General features: G+C 58.9%; 1 protein-coding gene across 1 annotated transcript in view; it reads right to left on the bottom strand.

Annotated features, from left to right (window-relative positions):
• Positions 1-14,549, bottom strand: part of NID2 (nidogen 2) — a 45,613-nt gene that overhangs the window by 1,910 nt on the left and 29,154 nt on the right. The window contains exons 11-19 of the mRNA XM_070630382.1: positions 14,296-14,436; positions 9,184-9,303; positions 8,538-8,768; positions 5,884-6,105; positions 5,175-5,344; positions 3,408-3,537; positions 2,842-3,013; positions 1,925-2,082; positions 194-317 (exon numbers count right to left, since the gene is read on the bottom strand). Of these exons, the coding sequence (XP_070486483.1) occupies positions 194-317; positions 1,925-2,082; positions 2,842-3,013; positions 3,408-3,537; positions 5,175-5,344; positions 5,884-6,105; positions 8,538-8,768; positions 9,184-9,303; positions 14,296-14,436 (1,468 nt within the window). The remainder of the gene's footprint in view (positions 1-193; positions 318-1,924; positions 2,083-2,841; positions 3,014-3,407; positions 3,538-5,174; positions 5,345-5,883; positions 6,106-8,537; positions 8,769-9,183; positions 9,304-14,295; positions 14,437-14,549) is intronic.

A 14,549-nucleotide genomic window follows, 5' to 3' on the forward strand; every position in this document is an offset into this window, starting at 1 on the left:
CCGCAGGATTCCATTTCTGTGACTAAAAGCCTGATGTGAAAAGCAGCAACACTTGAATGATGTTATCTGCTTGTGAAGAGACAATGAAATGAAAACCTCAGCCAGGGCTACTGACTGGTCACCTATGGATGTCTGGTACCCATGGAGCGTCCCCAGGCCAGCGGCCATTCCCGCTGTCCCGCGCCTGGCTCACCTCCTCCAGTCTGTGTGGTAGAAGTGGCCCGCATAGCTGACCAGGCTGAAGGGGTAGTTGAGGCTGCTCTGAATGACACGCCGTCCGGCTCCATTGGGGAGGGTGCACTCCAGTCTTTTGGTTCCTTTTCAAACATCAAAGAAGGAAAGTTAGATACTTTCATACCATGAAGGAAAAAAGCTCCTCTGCCAAAAATAATAGTGTCAGGTCAGTCTCTTCCCAAAATAAACAGAGGTGGGCCAGGAAACAGGACGTTTCATTCCACCACAGGGATACAGATTACAAACTGAAGTTTTCCTGTTCTGTTACCAGTTTCAGTTGGTTTCATAGCATTCTGGTTTTTAACGGAATTTTAAACTCTTAATCCTTTTTTGGAAAAAAGAATCGCATTTACAGAAATCTGGCTAAGCTCCTCCCAAAGTAGGGCATTAGAAATAAATGTTTTTATAACTGATAGATTATAAAAAATCTTATAATTTTTATAACTTGTTTATAACTGATAGAATTTCAAGTGTTAGCTCATCAGTTGTTGTAAACGTGACATCTGGATAAATGCTTGCCCTTTGTAAACAATGGATAATAGCCAAGGCTGCCTTTTCACTAAAATCCTTAAATCTTTTTAAAGACTATTATTTTCTAGGTAGGAATACAAAGTAACTAAAACAGTGACGTGGCTCATATTTTTCAGGGAAAAGGAAGCAGTCTTGAAACTTTTGCAATAGCTAACACGTCAGGAATTTCCAAGTTTCACATTTCTCATGGAAGCCTGGTTTAAATTTCAAATACTTGTCAAAAATGTAACTTGTTTTGGAGAACTGGGCTGTAATAGTGACCATCTGCATCACAGTGCTTTATTGGATGACACAGCCTTTAAGAATAGCCTTGTCCGTGTTCTTTGGTGTATAACTCTACACAGCATCTTTTCTGTTGTGCTAGGAGTGCCATCACAGCAGGAAAACAGCCCGGGTCTTGGCCCCCAAACTCACTGCTGGGGGAGCCACCCCTCTTCAGAGAATGTCCTCCACAGAACAGCATGCTGCCTGGGAGGGCAACGGATCTTTACAAATGTCATACTGATGTCAAAAAGAGAAAAGGAGTAACTGAATAACCTCTTCATTTATCTGCGTTTGTCAAGCCAGCCCTGACGGTCTGGCAGTTAAAGTTCTGTGTGCTCCGCTTTGGCGGCCCAGGTTCGTTTCCTGGTTGTGGAACCACACCACCTGTCTGTCAGTAGCCATGCTGGGGTGGTGGCTCATGTAGAAGAACTAGAACGACTTATAAGTAGGATATACAACCATGCACTGGGGCTTTGTGGAGGGAGAAGAAAAGAGGAGGAAGATTAACAACAGATGTTAGCTTAGGGCAACTCTTCCCCTGCAAAAAAAAAAAAAAAAAAAAAGCCACACCCATATATGTTAAGTTTGTCAGTTCCAACAGTGGGTAATACTTCTCTTTAACTCAAAAAGTATTCCGAGTGCTCATGTGGGGGAAGGGGAGGCCATACAAAAACAAGTGGGACGCAGGACTGGCCCACAAACTTAGCACCTACTTCATGTACCCACGGCCCAAACCCCAGGAAGTTCATTGTAAGAATTGTCACAAATGTTCTTTAAAAAGTCATGTGCTGTACTATTAGAAATTTAAGCCAAAGGATGGAAATGATGGGATTGGGTCTGCTGGAGAGCTCGCGCCCCGTGGCGAGGTGTTCTGTCTGCGTTCCCCTGCGGTTACCTGCGTCTGCCCAGCAGAGCAATTTGGAGAATGCGTCAAAGGTTAGGCCGTTGGGCAGTCCAATGTCTTTATTCACCAGAATCCTCCTGTTTTCGCCCTCCAAAGACGACGTCTCAATTTTAGGAGCTTCTCGGTTCCAGTCTGTCCAGTACAAGTTGCTGTGAATAAATTAAATGGAACAGAGAAATACGTCTTCCTGTGCATAGAACCAGGTTTTGGAACCATCTTTGGAGCTTTTCACTAAGTACTTCTGAGTCAAAAACTCTTTGTTGAAAATTAGAGCTGCAAGTTTTCTTTCCTGATTTGAATGGGTTCTCTGGAATTTCATGCGGTAGAAGCCCCATTAAATACAGCAGGAGTTCCTCGAGGCACTGAGACCCCTCGGCTCTAACAAGGACTGAAACACGGCCCCAGCTGATGACTGCAGCAGCTGTCACGGACACGGAACACTTTTCTCTTGATTTTTGCTACAGTGCAAACGAGGCCAGAGAACTAAGAGGTGGGTGTCTGAGTTTTGGGTACCCACCATTTGACAGAGGTGAGCCCTACCGTCGTCTCAACACGAGTGTCCTCGTGTTCTCAAGGGCCCCCTCGCTCCAGTCTGTGCTCTGCGGGTGGGCCTGCTCCCCTGCTCTGAGCGGCCCGCCCTCCACGCTCTCTGAAGGCTCTGCACCCACACCGCACCGCAGTCCTGCTTAATCGTCAGTTCACCGTCAGCTCCTCCGGGTGGGAAGGAGGCTCCACGAGGGAGTCCATGTCCGGGAGGAGCAGCGCATGGCCCTGCAGACCCTCAGGAAATGCTGTCACACTTGTGCACCTGCGCTCCACGCTCCTGTCCTCCCCTCCCCACACTGCGTCTGAAACCCGAGGACTGCGAGTCGGGAGCTACAGGGGACAGGACAGGGAGCCCGGCTGACCCTCGGATGGGGTCCACGGCGATGGCACGGGGGTTCACCAGGTCCGTGTGGAAGAGGGCCTTGCGCTCGGAGCCATCCAGCCTGGCCCTCTCTATCTTATCCAGGCCACTGTCCGTCCAGTACATGGTTCTGCGCACGTGGTCGATGGCGAGTCCTTCGGGGCTCATCAGACCTGGAAACAGCAAAGGCAGGACTGGAGCATCTGCAGGGGTGAAGGTGGGCCTGGGGCAGAGAGGGAGGCTGTGCCTGAGCAGTGAAGTCCTGCGTCTGCGTCGCAGCACCAGGGATGGAGGGACAGATCCTCCGTCACTTCCTCTGCCACCTCAGTCTGCCCTGGACGACCAACCCCAGCCTCCGGGCACCCACAGCGTCAGCTGCGGCCACAGCATCCTGCTGGAGCCCCAGCACCCAGCAAGGCTCCAGGGGGATGGCTTCTCTCCCCTGCGTACACGAGTCCTATGCTCATGAGGACCTGCCCAGACCTCCACCTCCGAGGGTCAAAGCCAGGTTCCCTGGACGTTGCAGAACCCAGTGGGACAGGAAGCATGCTCCGGGGAAGTGCTGACCTGAGCTGATGATGGTCTCGGGCTCTGCCCCCGGCTCCAGGCTGGCCCGGCTGATCGTCCGTCCGGCAACGTCTGTCCAGTACACCATCCTCTCCCGGCAGTCGTAGTCGATTCCCACAACGATGGAGCCCTGCATGGACCAAACATAGAGTTGGACAAATTAGGACTTGGCATTTCCTGAGCTCACGCTCAGCTGCCTAACCCCTGGGGCACAGCGAGAACCCTGCACCGAGGCTCAGGGCTGCCTGCCTGGGGTTGAGATGTTACCACACTCTTTGGAAGAGCCTTGTAAAACTCACCAACACACAAGATCCACTCCCCTCTCTCCCGTGGAGACGAGGCCGCCCTGCCTGTGCAGCCCGCCTGCCTCTGCCTCGCCCTGCATGTGGCCTCGGCTGTACTCTTAGGTCCAGAAAGGCCGTGCCTGGTGGGCTGGGACTTGGGGATAGTGGTCCCCACCTTGTCTGCCCTCCTCCCTTATAGCTAAGTGACAGCCGAGTCTCCTTCCGAGTGCTCAGTCTGGACGCCCCTTCCACACCTTTAACAGTCCCTGCTTCCTTCCACTTCCAGCCAGACCCCCGACCTGGGAAGCCCACGACGTGCAGAGCCACAGCCAGGGCCACTGGCCGTCCCTGAGGCCGCCCAGCTGCCCGCTCGCCTCACAGGGCCTCGAGGGGCCACCTGATGTGACCCTGGCAGAGGGGCCAGCTCCTGTGGAAGGGGGGACGCGCACAGGCCTTGAAAGGCGAGCACGACTTTACTTGAGAATAGAGGCATGTGTGTCACGCACTCCCATGCGCCCCCACTGGCTATGCCAGACAGCAGCATCTCCTAGAGGAGAGGGTCCCGGTTCAAGCCAGCTTCCCGGAGATGTGCCCATAACCCGCTCCATTTCTCAGCCCCCCATCAGAGGCAGGTTCAGGCGGGCGGGGATGCCCTCTGGGACAGTCAGCGGGAGGGAGACAGTTTCTGAGTTTCCGCCCCTCGCGGAGGAACTCACGAAGCAGCACGCTCGGTTTGCCAAAGCAAAACCCATGGAAAACCTCAAATCTTGAGGAGGAAGAAAGCGCATCTTTCTCTGAACACTAGCTGCCTCAAGACTTGTCTGGAGCCAGGCAGGAGTCAGTTCCTCACAGGAGTCGGTGAAGCTCAGAGACAGATGGGCGAGCTCCCACCCAGTGTCGATGCCTCTCTGAAGCTCCCTTGTCCACTTCAGAGAGGACGTCCCTCCTCTGGGATGGAGTCCCCGACGTGCGGCTGCCGGCTCAGGAAGCAGCGACAGCCCCAGGGAAAGCTGTGTCCACCCCATCCCAGCACCACCCCGCCCCACGTCTCCATCTCTGAAGGTGTCAGAGACGCTCAGAGCAGAGAACCAGTCCACAGAGCCAGTGAGGGCGGCAACAAGGGGCATAGGTGACTGACTTCCACAGGGACGCGGCCGAGCATGAGCCACAGCCTGCAGCCAGCGCTCCTGCAGCTTATTCTCAGGACCTCTGGGGAGGTCAGTGGCCTCGGGTTCAGACTGTGTCAGTCTCCCCGGGGTCACCAGCCTCCTTAGCATCCTGACAACTCCTATTTCCCTTCCAGGGATCCAAGCCTATGAACTGGCTGGAGAAAGCGGCCCTGGCCAGTCAAACAGGGCTCGGCAGCAGAGCCATATGGTGGAGGCATCAGGCTCGGCAGATGCCCCCAGGACCCCCCAGCTCAGGCCCAGCCCACCCAGATCTGTGTCCCCCCTGCAGCCCGCCCCACGGGCATCCACATTACATGCAGCGACAGCAGGGTCCTGGCCGCGTCCTTCTGAAGCCTGGTGCCATTGAGGGGCAGGTGGCCGATCTGCTGGCCCTGGGCGTAGAGCAGGTAGGTGCCCACGGGTGGAGGGGTCACGTCAGGCCGGGGCGTGGGCCGGACCGTGGGGGGAGCGACTGTGGGGACACCTGCGGGGAAGAGGGACAGGAGCAGAGGAAGTGGAGCAGGTGGGCGGGAGAGCAAGGAAGGCCAGCTTCCCACACCTAGCACCTCCAGCACCCGGTTCTTCACCCCCCACAGCTGTGCTCCAGACTGGCCTCATGAGAAGCCCGAACCCTGAGGGTCTTCTCAGGGACCTCTTAGGGAAACCACTGCCAGTTACGAGGACGGAAGACAGAACACCCCCTTCCAACAACAGCAGGTTGGTGTTTTTCTTTTAAGGGAGGAAACCAGGGCCGGTTCTGTGTCGGCTCCCCTCTGGGCCCAGATGACGTGCGTCCTGTCACACTGGGGGGATTAACTGCACATTGAGCTGGACTCCAGATGTCCCATTACAGCGCCTGCTGCTGAGGGCACCAAACATGGATGCAAACGGGGACCTCGGGCGGGCCCAACTCAACCCAGTGGCACGTGACCGACTTCTCCGCGGGACCCACTGCCCCCACCCCCACCCCCACCCCTCCACCACAGCCCCTGGCAGCTGTGGCTGGGAGGGCATCCGGCTTACAGGCGGGGGTGGTGCCTGGCTGGGAGCGGGTGCCCGGCACCTCTCTGCCATCTCGGTCCACACACCAGCAGAAGTCACTCCTGCCGTGGCACTGCAGGGGGGTGAAGTGGCCCCACTCATCGCACTGGGGCACGTACTGGTCGTCCCCGGGCGCGCCCCCGTACAGCTCCAGCAGGGTTTCTCTCCAGCGCTCGCAAACGGTCCGGGGCCTCGGGGTGGGCTCTGAGCAGAGGGGGGACAAACAGCCTTCGGTTGTGAGCCAAGGACACAAGGACGCATGTAGCTCCGGATCCCCACACCCAGCCTCCTGGTCCTCCTCCCCTGTCCATCAGTGAGGCCCCAGCAGCCCGTGGATGCTGGGCCAGAGCAGTGACGGGCTCCAGGAGTCCTCCATGGGCACCAGAGGGTTCCGGGCTCCTGTCCCGGGGACAAGGGGATGGGGACGCAGGCTCCGTGCCTGGAAAGGGACCATCTTGCGCAGGCGCCAGGCCCCACAGACTGCCCCGCCCGGCCTCTGTGAGCGGTGGGGACATTCCCTGGGGACTCGGGGTCCATGTGATGCTTCCAACACTCCTGATCCTCTCCACCTGCTCCAGCGCCAGCGCCAGGCCCTGCTCCCTGTAGGTGGCCCGAGTGCCTTGGGAGGTGCTACTGAAGGCCCACCCTGCAGCCCGCAGTCCACCCCGGAAAACCGTCCTGAGTGGACGTGCCATGACCGGTGTGAGCACCGCAGGGTGGACGTGGACACTGGCTGTTGACACGCCAGCTCCCGCGTCCTCTGCCCACCTGTTCCGGGGATCATCTCACAGCGGATCCCTTTTCTGGGCTTCCCACCACGTTGCTCTGCTCTGGCCCCACTGTTTCCAGCTCTGCCCTCCCCACTGCCCGCCAGGCCCAGTGGCCGACTGGCCCAAGCTTCTGACCCACAGGAGCCGAGGTCTCGCGAAGGCCTCACGGGGAAGGCAAGGCTGGCTCCTCTCCCAGACGTGTCCCAGAGACCTGAGAGGGAGCGCCACCCCCTCCGACACACGCCCCTTGTGGGGCGGGGCTCCTGCAGAAGCACCCAGCACCCCAGCCCCATGTTCCAAACCAGAGGGTCTGTTCTTGGTTCGGGGACCACCCAGCAGGGCGCCCTCTTGTCTGGAACGTGGACCTAGCACCATCAGCTTCTGGGACCCGTGGCTCCTGCACCGTCGCCTTCCTCGCTGTTTGAGGTTGTGTCTCCACCCATCTGGGGCTTATTGCCCTCCTGTTTCTGGGTGGCAGGGCTTTAAACACTTTGAAACCTCAGGCACAGTGCTCTCCCGCTTCAAGCTGCCTCCCTGTGCTGATGAGACTAGTCAGAAACAGCAGCCACGGCCACGCAGCACTGAGCGAGGTCTGGGCCACGGGCGAGTGTGCACGGGGGACGTGCTCCTCCGTCAGTCCTCGCTTCTCATCCTCTCGGTTCCTTGTGAATCACTGTCCTCAACGCACGCGCCCAATAAACTTAACAGGGTCCCCAGCCATCTGATTTCTTCCAGGCCCAGCTGGAGTTAGAGCCCACGTTTCAAAGGGCAGGCACGTGGGAACAGAATTTCTCTGCCTTCTTTTTTGGATGGGTGAAGTCTTCTGAAAACAGGGCGCGGGGAGCCGGGAGCGCCACCGCAGCACCGGGTGTGCGTCTGGACCACGCGTCTCCAGTTTACCCACGTGAGTCAGAGCTGCTAAGGTCCTGGCTGTGACGTTAACATCACTGAGAGGGTCGGCACTTGTGGCAGTTCTCCAGCCTCACACTTCTGCCTTAAAAGCCAAGACTAGGATTTACGGAATCCTTTCAACAGTAAAATGGATCTTTGAACGACAAACTTGTGGATTCAGGAATTATTTTGGCTAAAATGGTATCAATCCAATCCTACATTCTTCATAATGAGGTTCTTCTGTATTTTAGAAAAAAAGTTCTTCCCACCTCTGAACGATTCAGCGAGGAACAGGACCCGCCTCGGCAGCCTGCGGTTGGTGAACTGTGCGCACAGGGTCACCGTGCCCCTGGACAGGGAGGCAGCGGCATCTCAGGTCGCACGGCTCACCAACAGCTCCCTGCCCCTCTCCCGAAGGTGCCTGGGCGACAGCCATCCCACCGACACGCAGGGCCTGGCCGGGGCCGACTCACTGACTTGGAGCAAACCAGCTGGAGCCGCCCACAGGTGTCATTCTTATTTTCCCTACTGACGTTAAAACAACCTCAGACTGTTTCCTGCCATTCAGGAGGCCGAGATGAGTGACGTAAAGTAATGGGGGGCAGTTTTCCTGTTAGACAAAAGGCTGGTCAGGCAGGAGCCTGCAGCTCCCAGGCCCCCCTCCACAGCGTGACAGACCCAGGCCACCTACAGACGCAGCCTCAGCTTGCAGCCCCGCCCTGGACAAGGGTCTGGGAGGCTGGGTCGAGGGGCAGCCGTGGTCGCACACCACGTGCACGTGTCTGTGTCCCCGTAACATGAACGTGCATGCGGGTGTCACTTATCGGCCGAGTCTCCTGGGAGGATGGGGCTGTGGAAGGACGGTGATCGGGCGAGTCAGCGTGATCTGGGCCCAGCTCCGCCCTGCCCCCCAGTCGGCACCTGCTTCTCAAGCTGCAGGCCCGAGCTGGTAGGGGTTCCTTGCTGTGGGCTCACCTGGGGGTCCACAGTGAGGTGGGGCAGAGCCCGGGCGAGTCTGGGAGCCGGGGACTTCATGGCCGTCAGGGTCCACGCACCAGCAGGAGCCAGTGCTGCTGTCACACTGCAGGGGCACGAAGTGGCCGTGCTCGTCACACTGGGGGACGTGGAGCTGGGCGCCTGGGACGGCAAGCTGCGCCTGGGCCTCGTGCTGCTGGCGTTCACAGGGTTTCAGTCCTGAGAGGGGGTCTTCCAGGACCAGGGCAAGGGACAGAAAGGAGGGACAAAAGGCATCATGACCCACCTGCCCTCCGCTGCCAGCCTCAGTCTCTGCCTGGTGCCAGCTGGGTCCTGGAGCTGCCACGGGGCGCCCCTCCCAGCTCAGGGGGCACCCGGCCCGCTGAGTCCACTCGTCTCAGCACGTCCCGTAACTCACACATAGCAGCAAAGCAGACCCCAGGCGGGACCCAGAGCTGCTGTGAGTAGGACGCTGGCGGGCATCCGCGGGCCTCCCCAAACACCACCCAGCAGCTGTCCGCCACCCTGACAGCTGAAGATCCACCAGCCAGGCCTCAGGCCCCACAGCACAGGTGGGTGGAAAGGCCGCAGAGAAACAGCGCCGAGGGGCGGGGGCTTCTGAGCCCGTCTGGCCTCCCGACCTTACCAGGTGCGCACCGGAGGCCGTCCCCATGGTAGCCGGGGCGGCAGCGGCAGGAGAAGGAGCCGGGGGTGTTGTGGCAGGAGGCTGCGGGGTGGCACGGGTCCTGAGAGCACTCGTCCACATCTGTAGAGTGGAGAGGGACGGAGGAGGCATGACCTCATGGTACAGCCCCACCGTGCAGCGCCCCACGCACGCGGGTCTACCCAGAAGGCCCTGGGCCCAGGTAGCCATGCTGTCCCCGAGGTCGAGCCCACAGAACGAGGCCAGGACTGAACGCCAGCGTGGAATCCGTGTGCCGCGTAGTCTAGAGCGTCTCATCCACCGTGCCTCTGGGAAGTCACAGCCTCAAACGAGCGTCTCGAGCGGGAACCGCGAGTCCCTCCCAGGGACACCACAGTGAGTGGACGTGACACTGGTCTCCCCTCGCTGTGGCCCACCTGCCCAGAGCTCTGACTTCAGATAGAAACCCTCACTTTCCCCTTCAGGAGAAACATAGTGTAAGAGAAACACTGTCCGCGGTTTTGGGAGAACACATGGAAGGAAACCTCACACACTCCAGGCCACGCTCCCCCACAGCTGCGAGGGTCAACCCCGCACTTCTCAGAACCACCACGTCGTGGACCTTCAGACAAAGCAACCGCATCCTTTACTTCATTTACTGCCGACAGCACCTGCCGACAGCAGCCAGGCTCCCCCTCCCAGAGAAGAACGAGCCATGCCTGTGGGAGCGCGGAGCCAGACGCCCGGGCTAAGAGCACGAGGAAGGCGAGGCCGGTCCAGCCAGGCCCCACTGAAACAAGACAAACGCCACACCGAGCCACGTCCAAAACGCCTGAACGTGTACACGACAGGAGAAGTCGCGGGAAACCCAGGACACAGGGTCCCAGGGCAGGGAACCTGTCACCTCGGTGCACAAAGCCCACAGCAGACACGCGACCCGGACGCCAGAGTCACGGCCCCGATGGGACGTGGATCACCCAGCCTCCCAGGTGACATCTGTGCCAGGACAGCCCAGGCGACATCATGTGTGCTGTGACCTCACTCCCCCGAGCCCCCAGGCGCCCCTCGCCCAGTGCCAGCTAGTGTCCCCTGCGCAGTGACACGGAGGGCACTCGCTCAGTCTCCTCGCAGTTTAGTCAACACGAGTCAGCTCCCTTAAGCCTGGACAGTCCTGGTGCTCAACACCCCCAGCAAAGGTCACCAGAGGCTTTGCCCCCGGCCCCAGGCCTCTGGCCTGTCCTTCCCACAAAGGCAGGATCCTGGGGGGAACTGTCTGCAGAGCTAGAAGCAAACAAGTGTTTCTGGTGAGCTCCTCAGCTCCCCAAATAAACCAAACAACCCGATTACAGCAGAAGCCTGGTCTCGGCCACACGGGCTTCCCGGTCACACGGGCCTCCTCGAGGTCGGCCGTCTGTCCCTCCAGCTCAGAGCCAGCCAGGAAGGGCTGGCGACTGTCCAGTCCTGGGGCCTGGGAGAAGCTGTGAGACCAAAGCTGTCAAGTGAGCATGCAGCCAAACGCAGGAAACTGAAGCTATTCAGGACACATGCTAAAGCACTCCTCGCGGCCACAGGAGCCCAGCAAGGACGGAAGCAGGAATTCCTGAGACCCGGGCCAGCTTCTAGAACCGTGGGTCAGCTCTCGGGGTTATTTTTGAACAAACAGGGGACTCCCCTGAGCTCCCAAGTTACTTATGTTCTTAGAGCCAAGGGCCTAGGAGTCTGACCAGCCTCCTCCCCACGGACACTGCAGTCGCGGGAGATAGGATGGTCAGGGACAAGCCTGGGAGATGTCCTGGAGAGACAAGAGCATCTGAGCAGGATGGCCCTGTCCCCAGAGAGCCAGAGGCAGCCGAGGCCCCTGCAGAGGAGTCTGGCGCCTAGCGGGCACCAGCAGCACAGCGAGAGGCCTTGTGTCAAGGGCTCTCCTCTGCATCCCAGGATGTCAGGGTCGGGAGACAGAGTGGGGCTGCCGTCAGCCCCGGACAAGGCGGGGCTGCCCTCGCAGCACTGGGGGTCGGGGCTCCGTTATGTCACAATCATAGTCAGGGTGTCTGGCTTCCAGGCCTGAGGTCCAGGCCACAAGGCCCTTGGCCACCCAGGGACGAAAGCCGGCCCAGGCTCGGCATGACTCTCACTCTATCGTCTGTCGAGCTGGTTAAAAACCTGTTTGAAACGCTCTGTTCTGAGCTCCCACGTTGGTGCTTCGACATTCTTCTCTCAGCCCTAACTCTGAGCCCACGCCCAAAACCGCTCAAACACTGAAATCTGCTCAAAACCACCCAGCCGAGTGCATGTGGGCCTGCCAGTGTGGCCGGTGTGGCTGGCGAGACCCTCTCTGGGGTTTAACAGATTTCTTTCATGCCGCTCTCCTCTCCCCCCGGGGCTGCAGCAACTTCATGGTTCCTGACCCGACATCCACATCTCGGAACAGGGACCAGAGAGGACCCTGTAAGCACCTCCTACATCCCTCCTGAGCGACCACAGCTGAGCCACGGGCCCCTGCTCAGCTCACTCCTCCCTGCAGAGCTCCCCACTCGGGATGTGCCAGGGTCACCAGGATCCAAGGCACAGACCCGCCTGGGAGGCATCCGCTCACACTGATCGGGGCCGCCATCCGTCCCGAGGGAGCGAGGCCAGAGGAGACAGCTCGACCTGGATGAGGATTCCCGCTGTGACCCCACTGATCAAGGGCCCACAGCCACGGGCAGCCACTCCAGGGAAGCCGGTTTTGAACAAACTGGCTGGAGGAAAACACACCCGTTTATTGCTGGTTTGATGGAGTAAAAAAGTGTGTGTGTGTATCCTTCAAGAACGCACTTACCACAAAACAGAGCCTTTACTTCTATTTCTCTCTACTTCTCCATTTTCTCTATTTATCCCTACGGTAACTGGGACACATGGATACTGTGGCATGCACACGCGTGTGTGCACGCATACACACACACATTCTACACCTACCTTGCTGCTCACCTTCGCGATTGCCCGGCCTGATGCGTGCACGGCTTAGGTCTTTAGGACGATGACCACCCTTTCTCTACCACCCAGGGCCGGATGTGTGGACGGCAGCCTCGAGAGTACCCCAGAGCTGCCTGTCTCCTGGCATTTGCCGTCCTGTGTACCCCCTTCCCTTGAGCACCTTGTGACCACACCCTGAAGCAGCACTGAGGGGACATCATCTCTGTGACTCTAACTCCATGTCGCTGGCAGACTTTCTGCTCCTGGTGGTGAAGTGAGCCACCCAGCTGGAGGGTCCACGCAGCAGAAGAGGAGGTCACTCCAGGAACAGCCAGCAAGGTCCCGAGGTCCTCAGTACTAGAGGACTGGTCCCTGCCAACAACCACATGTGCATCTTTCCAGCTGGGCCATCGGATGAGACCCCAAGTCTGCCGCACCCCTGGAGAGTCCCGGAGTAGAGGATGCGCTGAGCCAGCCCCTGACACTGATGTGGATCCAGAGAGAATCCCGAAAGCAGAGAACTGGAGATAAGACAGGGACAAGTGAAAATGGCAGAAATCACCAGAGGGCGGAATCACCCAGGATGGCAACACTGTGACTTCCCAACGTGGAAAAGCAGCCACTCTCAGGGTCCTAGCACAACCCCAGACAGGGGCCAGAGTCTGGCGGGACAAGCCGAAGTCAAAGGAGGGAGAGAGCAATTCCAGGAGGGAGGAGGGCCGGAGGTGGCCACCACAGCCCCATTCTGATGACTCACGTCACACACCTGCTCCGCCCTGAGCCAGGGACCGAGGGAGTTAGACACACAGAAGCCGATGTGTGCCAGCCGAGCAGCCAGATATTTGACAGGAGACCCTGCAGATGGGACCATTCTCGGCGCAGTCTCACTTCCTAGAGCCCAGTCATATGCTGAACGGAACTGAATGGAAAGTTCCACAGGTGTGGGCCTAACGGAACCATGAGTCCGCCCTCTGTGCCCAGCTGGCCGAGTGGACAAGCGTGTGAGCCACAGATGCACCTCCGTCTAGGCAGAGAGACACGCTCTGTCTCGGGAAAAACCACGGCTTTGATCGTTTCAGTGTAGACCACGTCTGCAAGGAAGCCACGCAGCAGAGCTTCTGTGCAGCAGAGGGGGAGACACCACCCATCAAGGAGCCGGGTCTAGACAGCAGCCCGCCTGCATGCATGGGCCGCACTGCCCAGCCTCTGCTGCCGGACGCTGGGGGGGCAGGACAGGACCAGACACAGGGTGAGGAGGAGGCCGGTCTGTCCAGACCCTGCGAGGCTCCCAGGGCCACAGGGCTGTTCCCAGCACACCCGCAGTGCCCCGGTGGCCGGGAGAAGACGAGCTACCTCTCGGGCCATGTGCCCCAAACTGACCGTCTCTACTCCAGACCCTCTCCCAGTATCCTCTCCTCTGCGTCTCACTTTACACAATTTGTGTGCATTACTGACAGACAGATGGCATGAAATTGCGTTTCCAATCACGTGTCATTGGGTACTTTGAAAACCTTCAATGGATTATATTATGCAGATTTCCTGAAAAATCTCCATGTTAACATACGGCTAATCCCAGTTTCATGAATGTTTATACCGAGTTATGCCTGGTTTTCCAGGAACGACCTCACACATCATTTCTAATTAATTTTGAACAGCCAGCCCTGCATTCTGGTCTCGTGATTCCATGAAATTCTGTACGAAGTCTTAAAGGAGGCAGATTTCTGGGAGACAAGTGCTGAGCCACTAGGCCGGTGCTAACGTCCTGCTCTGTCTATGGAGGCTCCGCCCCAGGCAGAGCAGGCAGGGAAGGAAGTAGAAGGGTCATAACTAAGTGCAGAGACACTTAACCCATCGCTCCAGCGGGGGAGCGGCTGCCAGAAATCAGCGCAGCAAGCAGGGGATGAGGCTGGTAACCAAAGGGACCGAGGGGACCTTCCTAGGGGAGAGCCGCCTCCCCGGCCCCTGCAGCCCACGGCTTGAGCACCGGTCACCACCGGCCGCACTCTCTGGCCCGGAGCGTCTCCACAAACACCCTGCTCCACCAGCCCAGCCCCTCCCGACCCAGCGGACCCCTTCCCTCTCTGCGCAGTCAGAGGAGGTCCTTTCTGAGGGTCCCGGCCCCACAGGGCCCTCCCGAGTCGCTGGGCCACGCGTACTCACCACTGCACTGGTGCCCATCGCCGCTGTAGCCGGGCAGGCAGGCGCAGCTGAAGGCGCCGCCCCCACGGGGGATGCACTGAGCCTGGCCGGGGGCGCAGGAGTGGCTGCCATCCTCGCAGGGGCTTGGGGGCGGGGCTACCACTGAAAGAGAAGGCCAGGCGTCCAGCTCAGGCCTGCCCGAGCCCTGCTCCTTGCGGCTGACATGCCCGCAGCCTCGGGACATCTGGGCTCACGGGCCACCCCAGAGCCGAAGG

This window comes from Equus przewalskii, chromosome 1 (genome assembly GCF_037783145.1).
Source record: "Equus przewalskii isolate Varuska chromosome 1, EquPr2, whole genome shotgun sequence".
Taxonomy (NCBI): domain Eukaryota; kingdom Metazoa; phylum Chordata; class Mammalia; order Perissodactyla; family Equidae; genus Equus; species Equus przewalskii.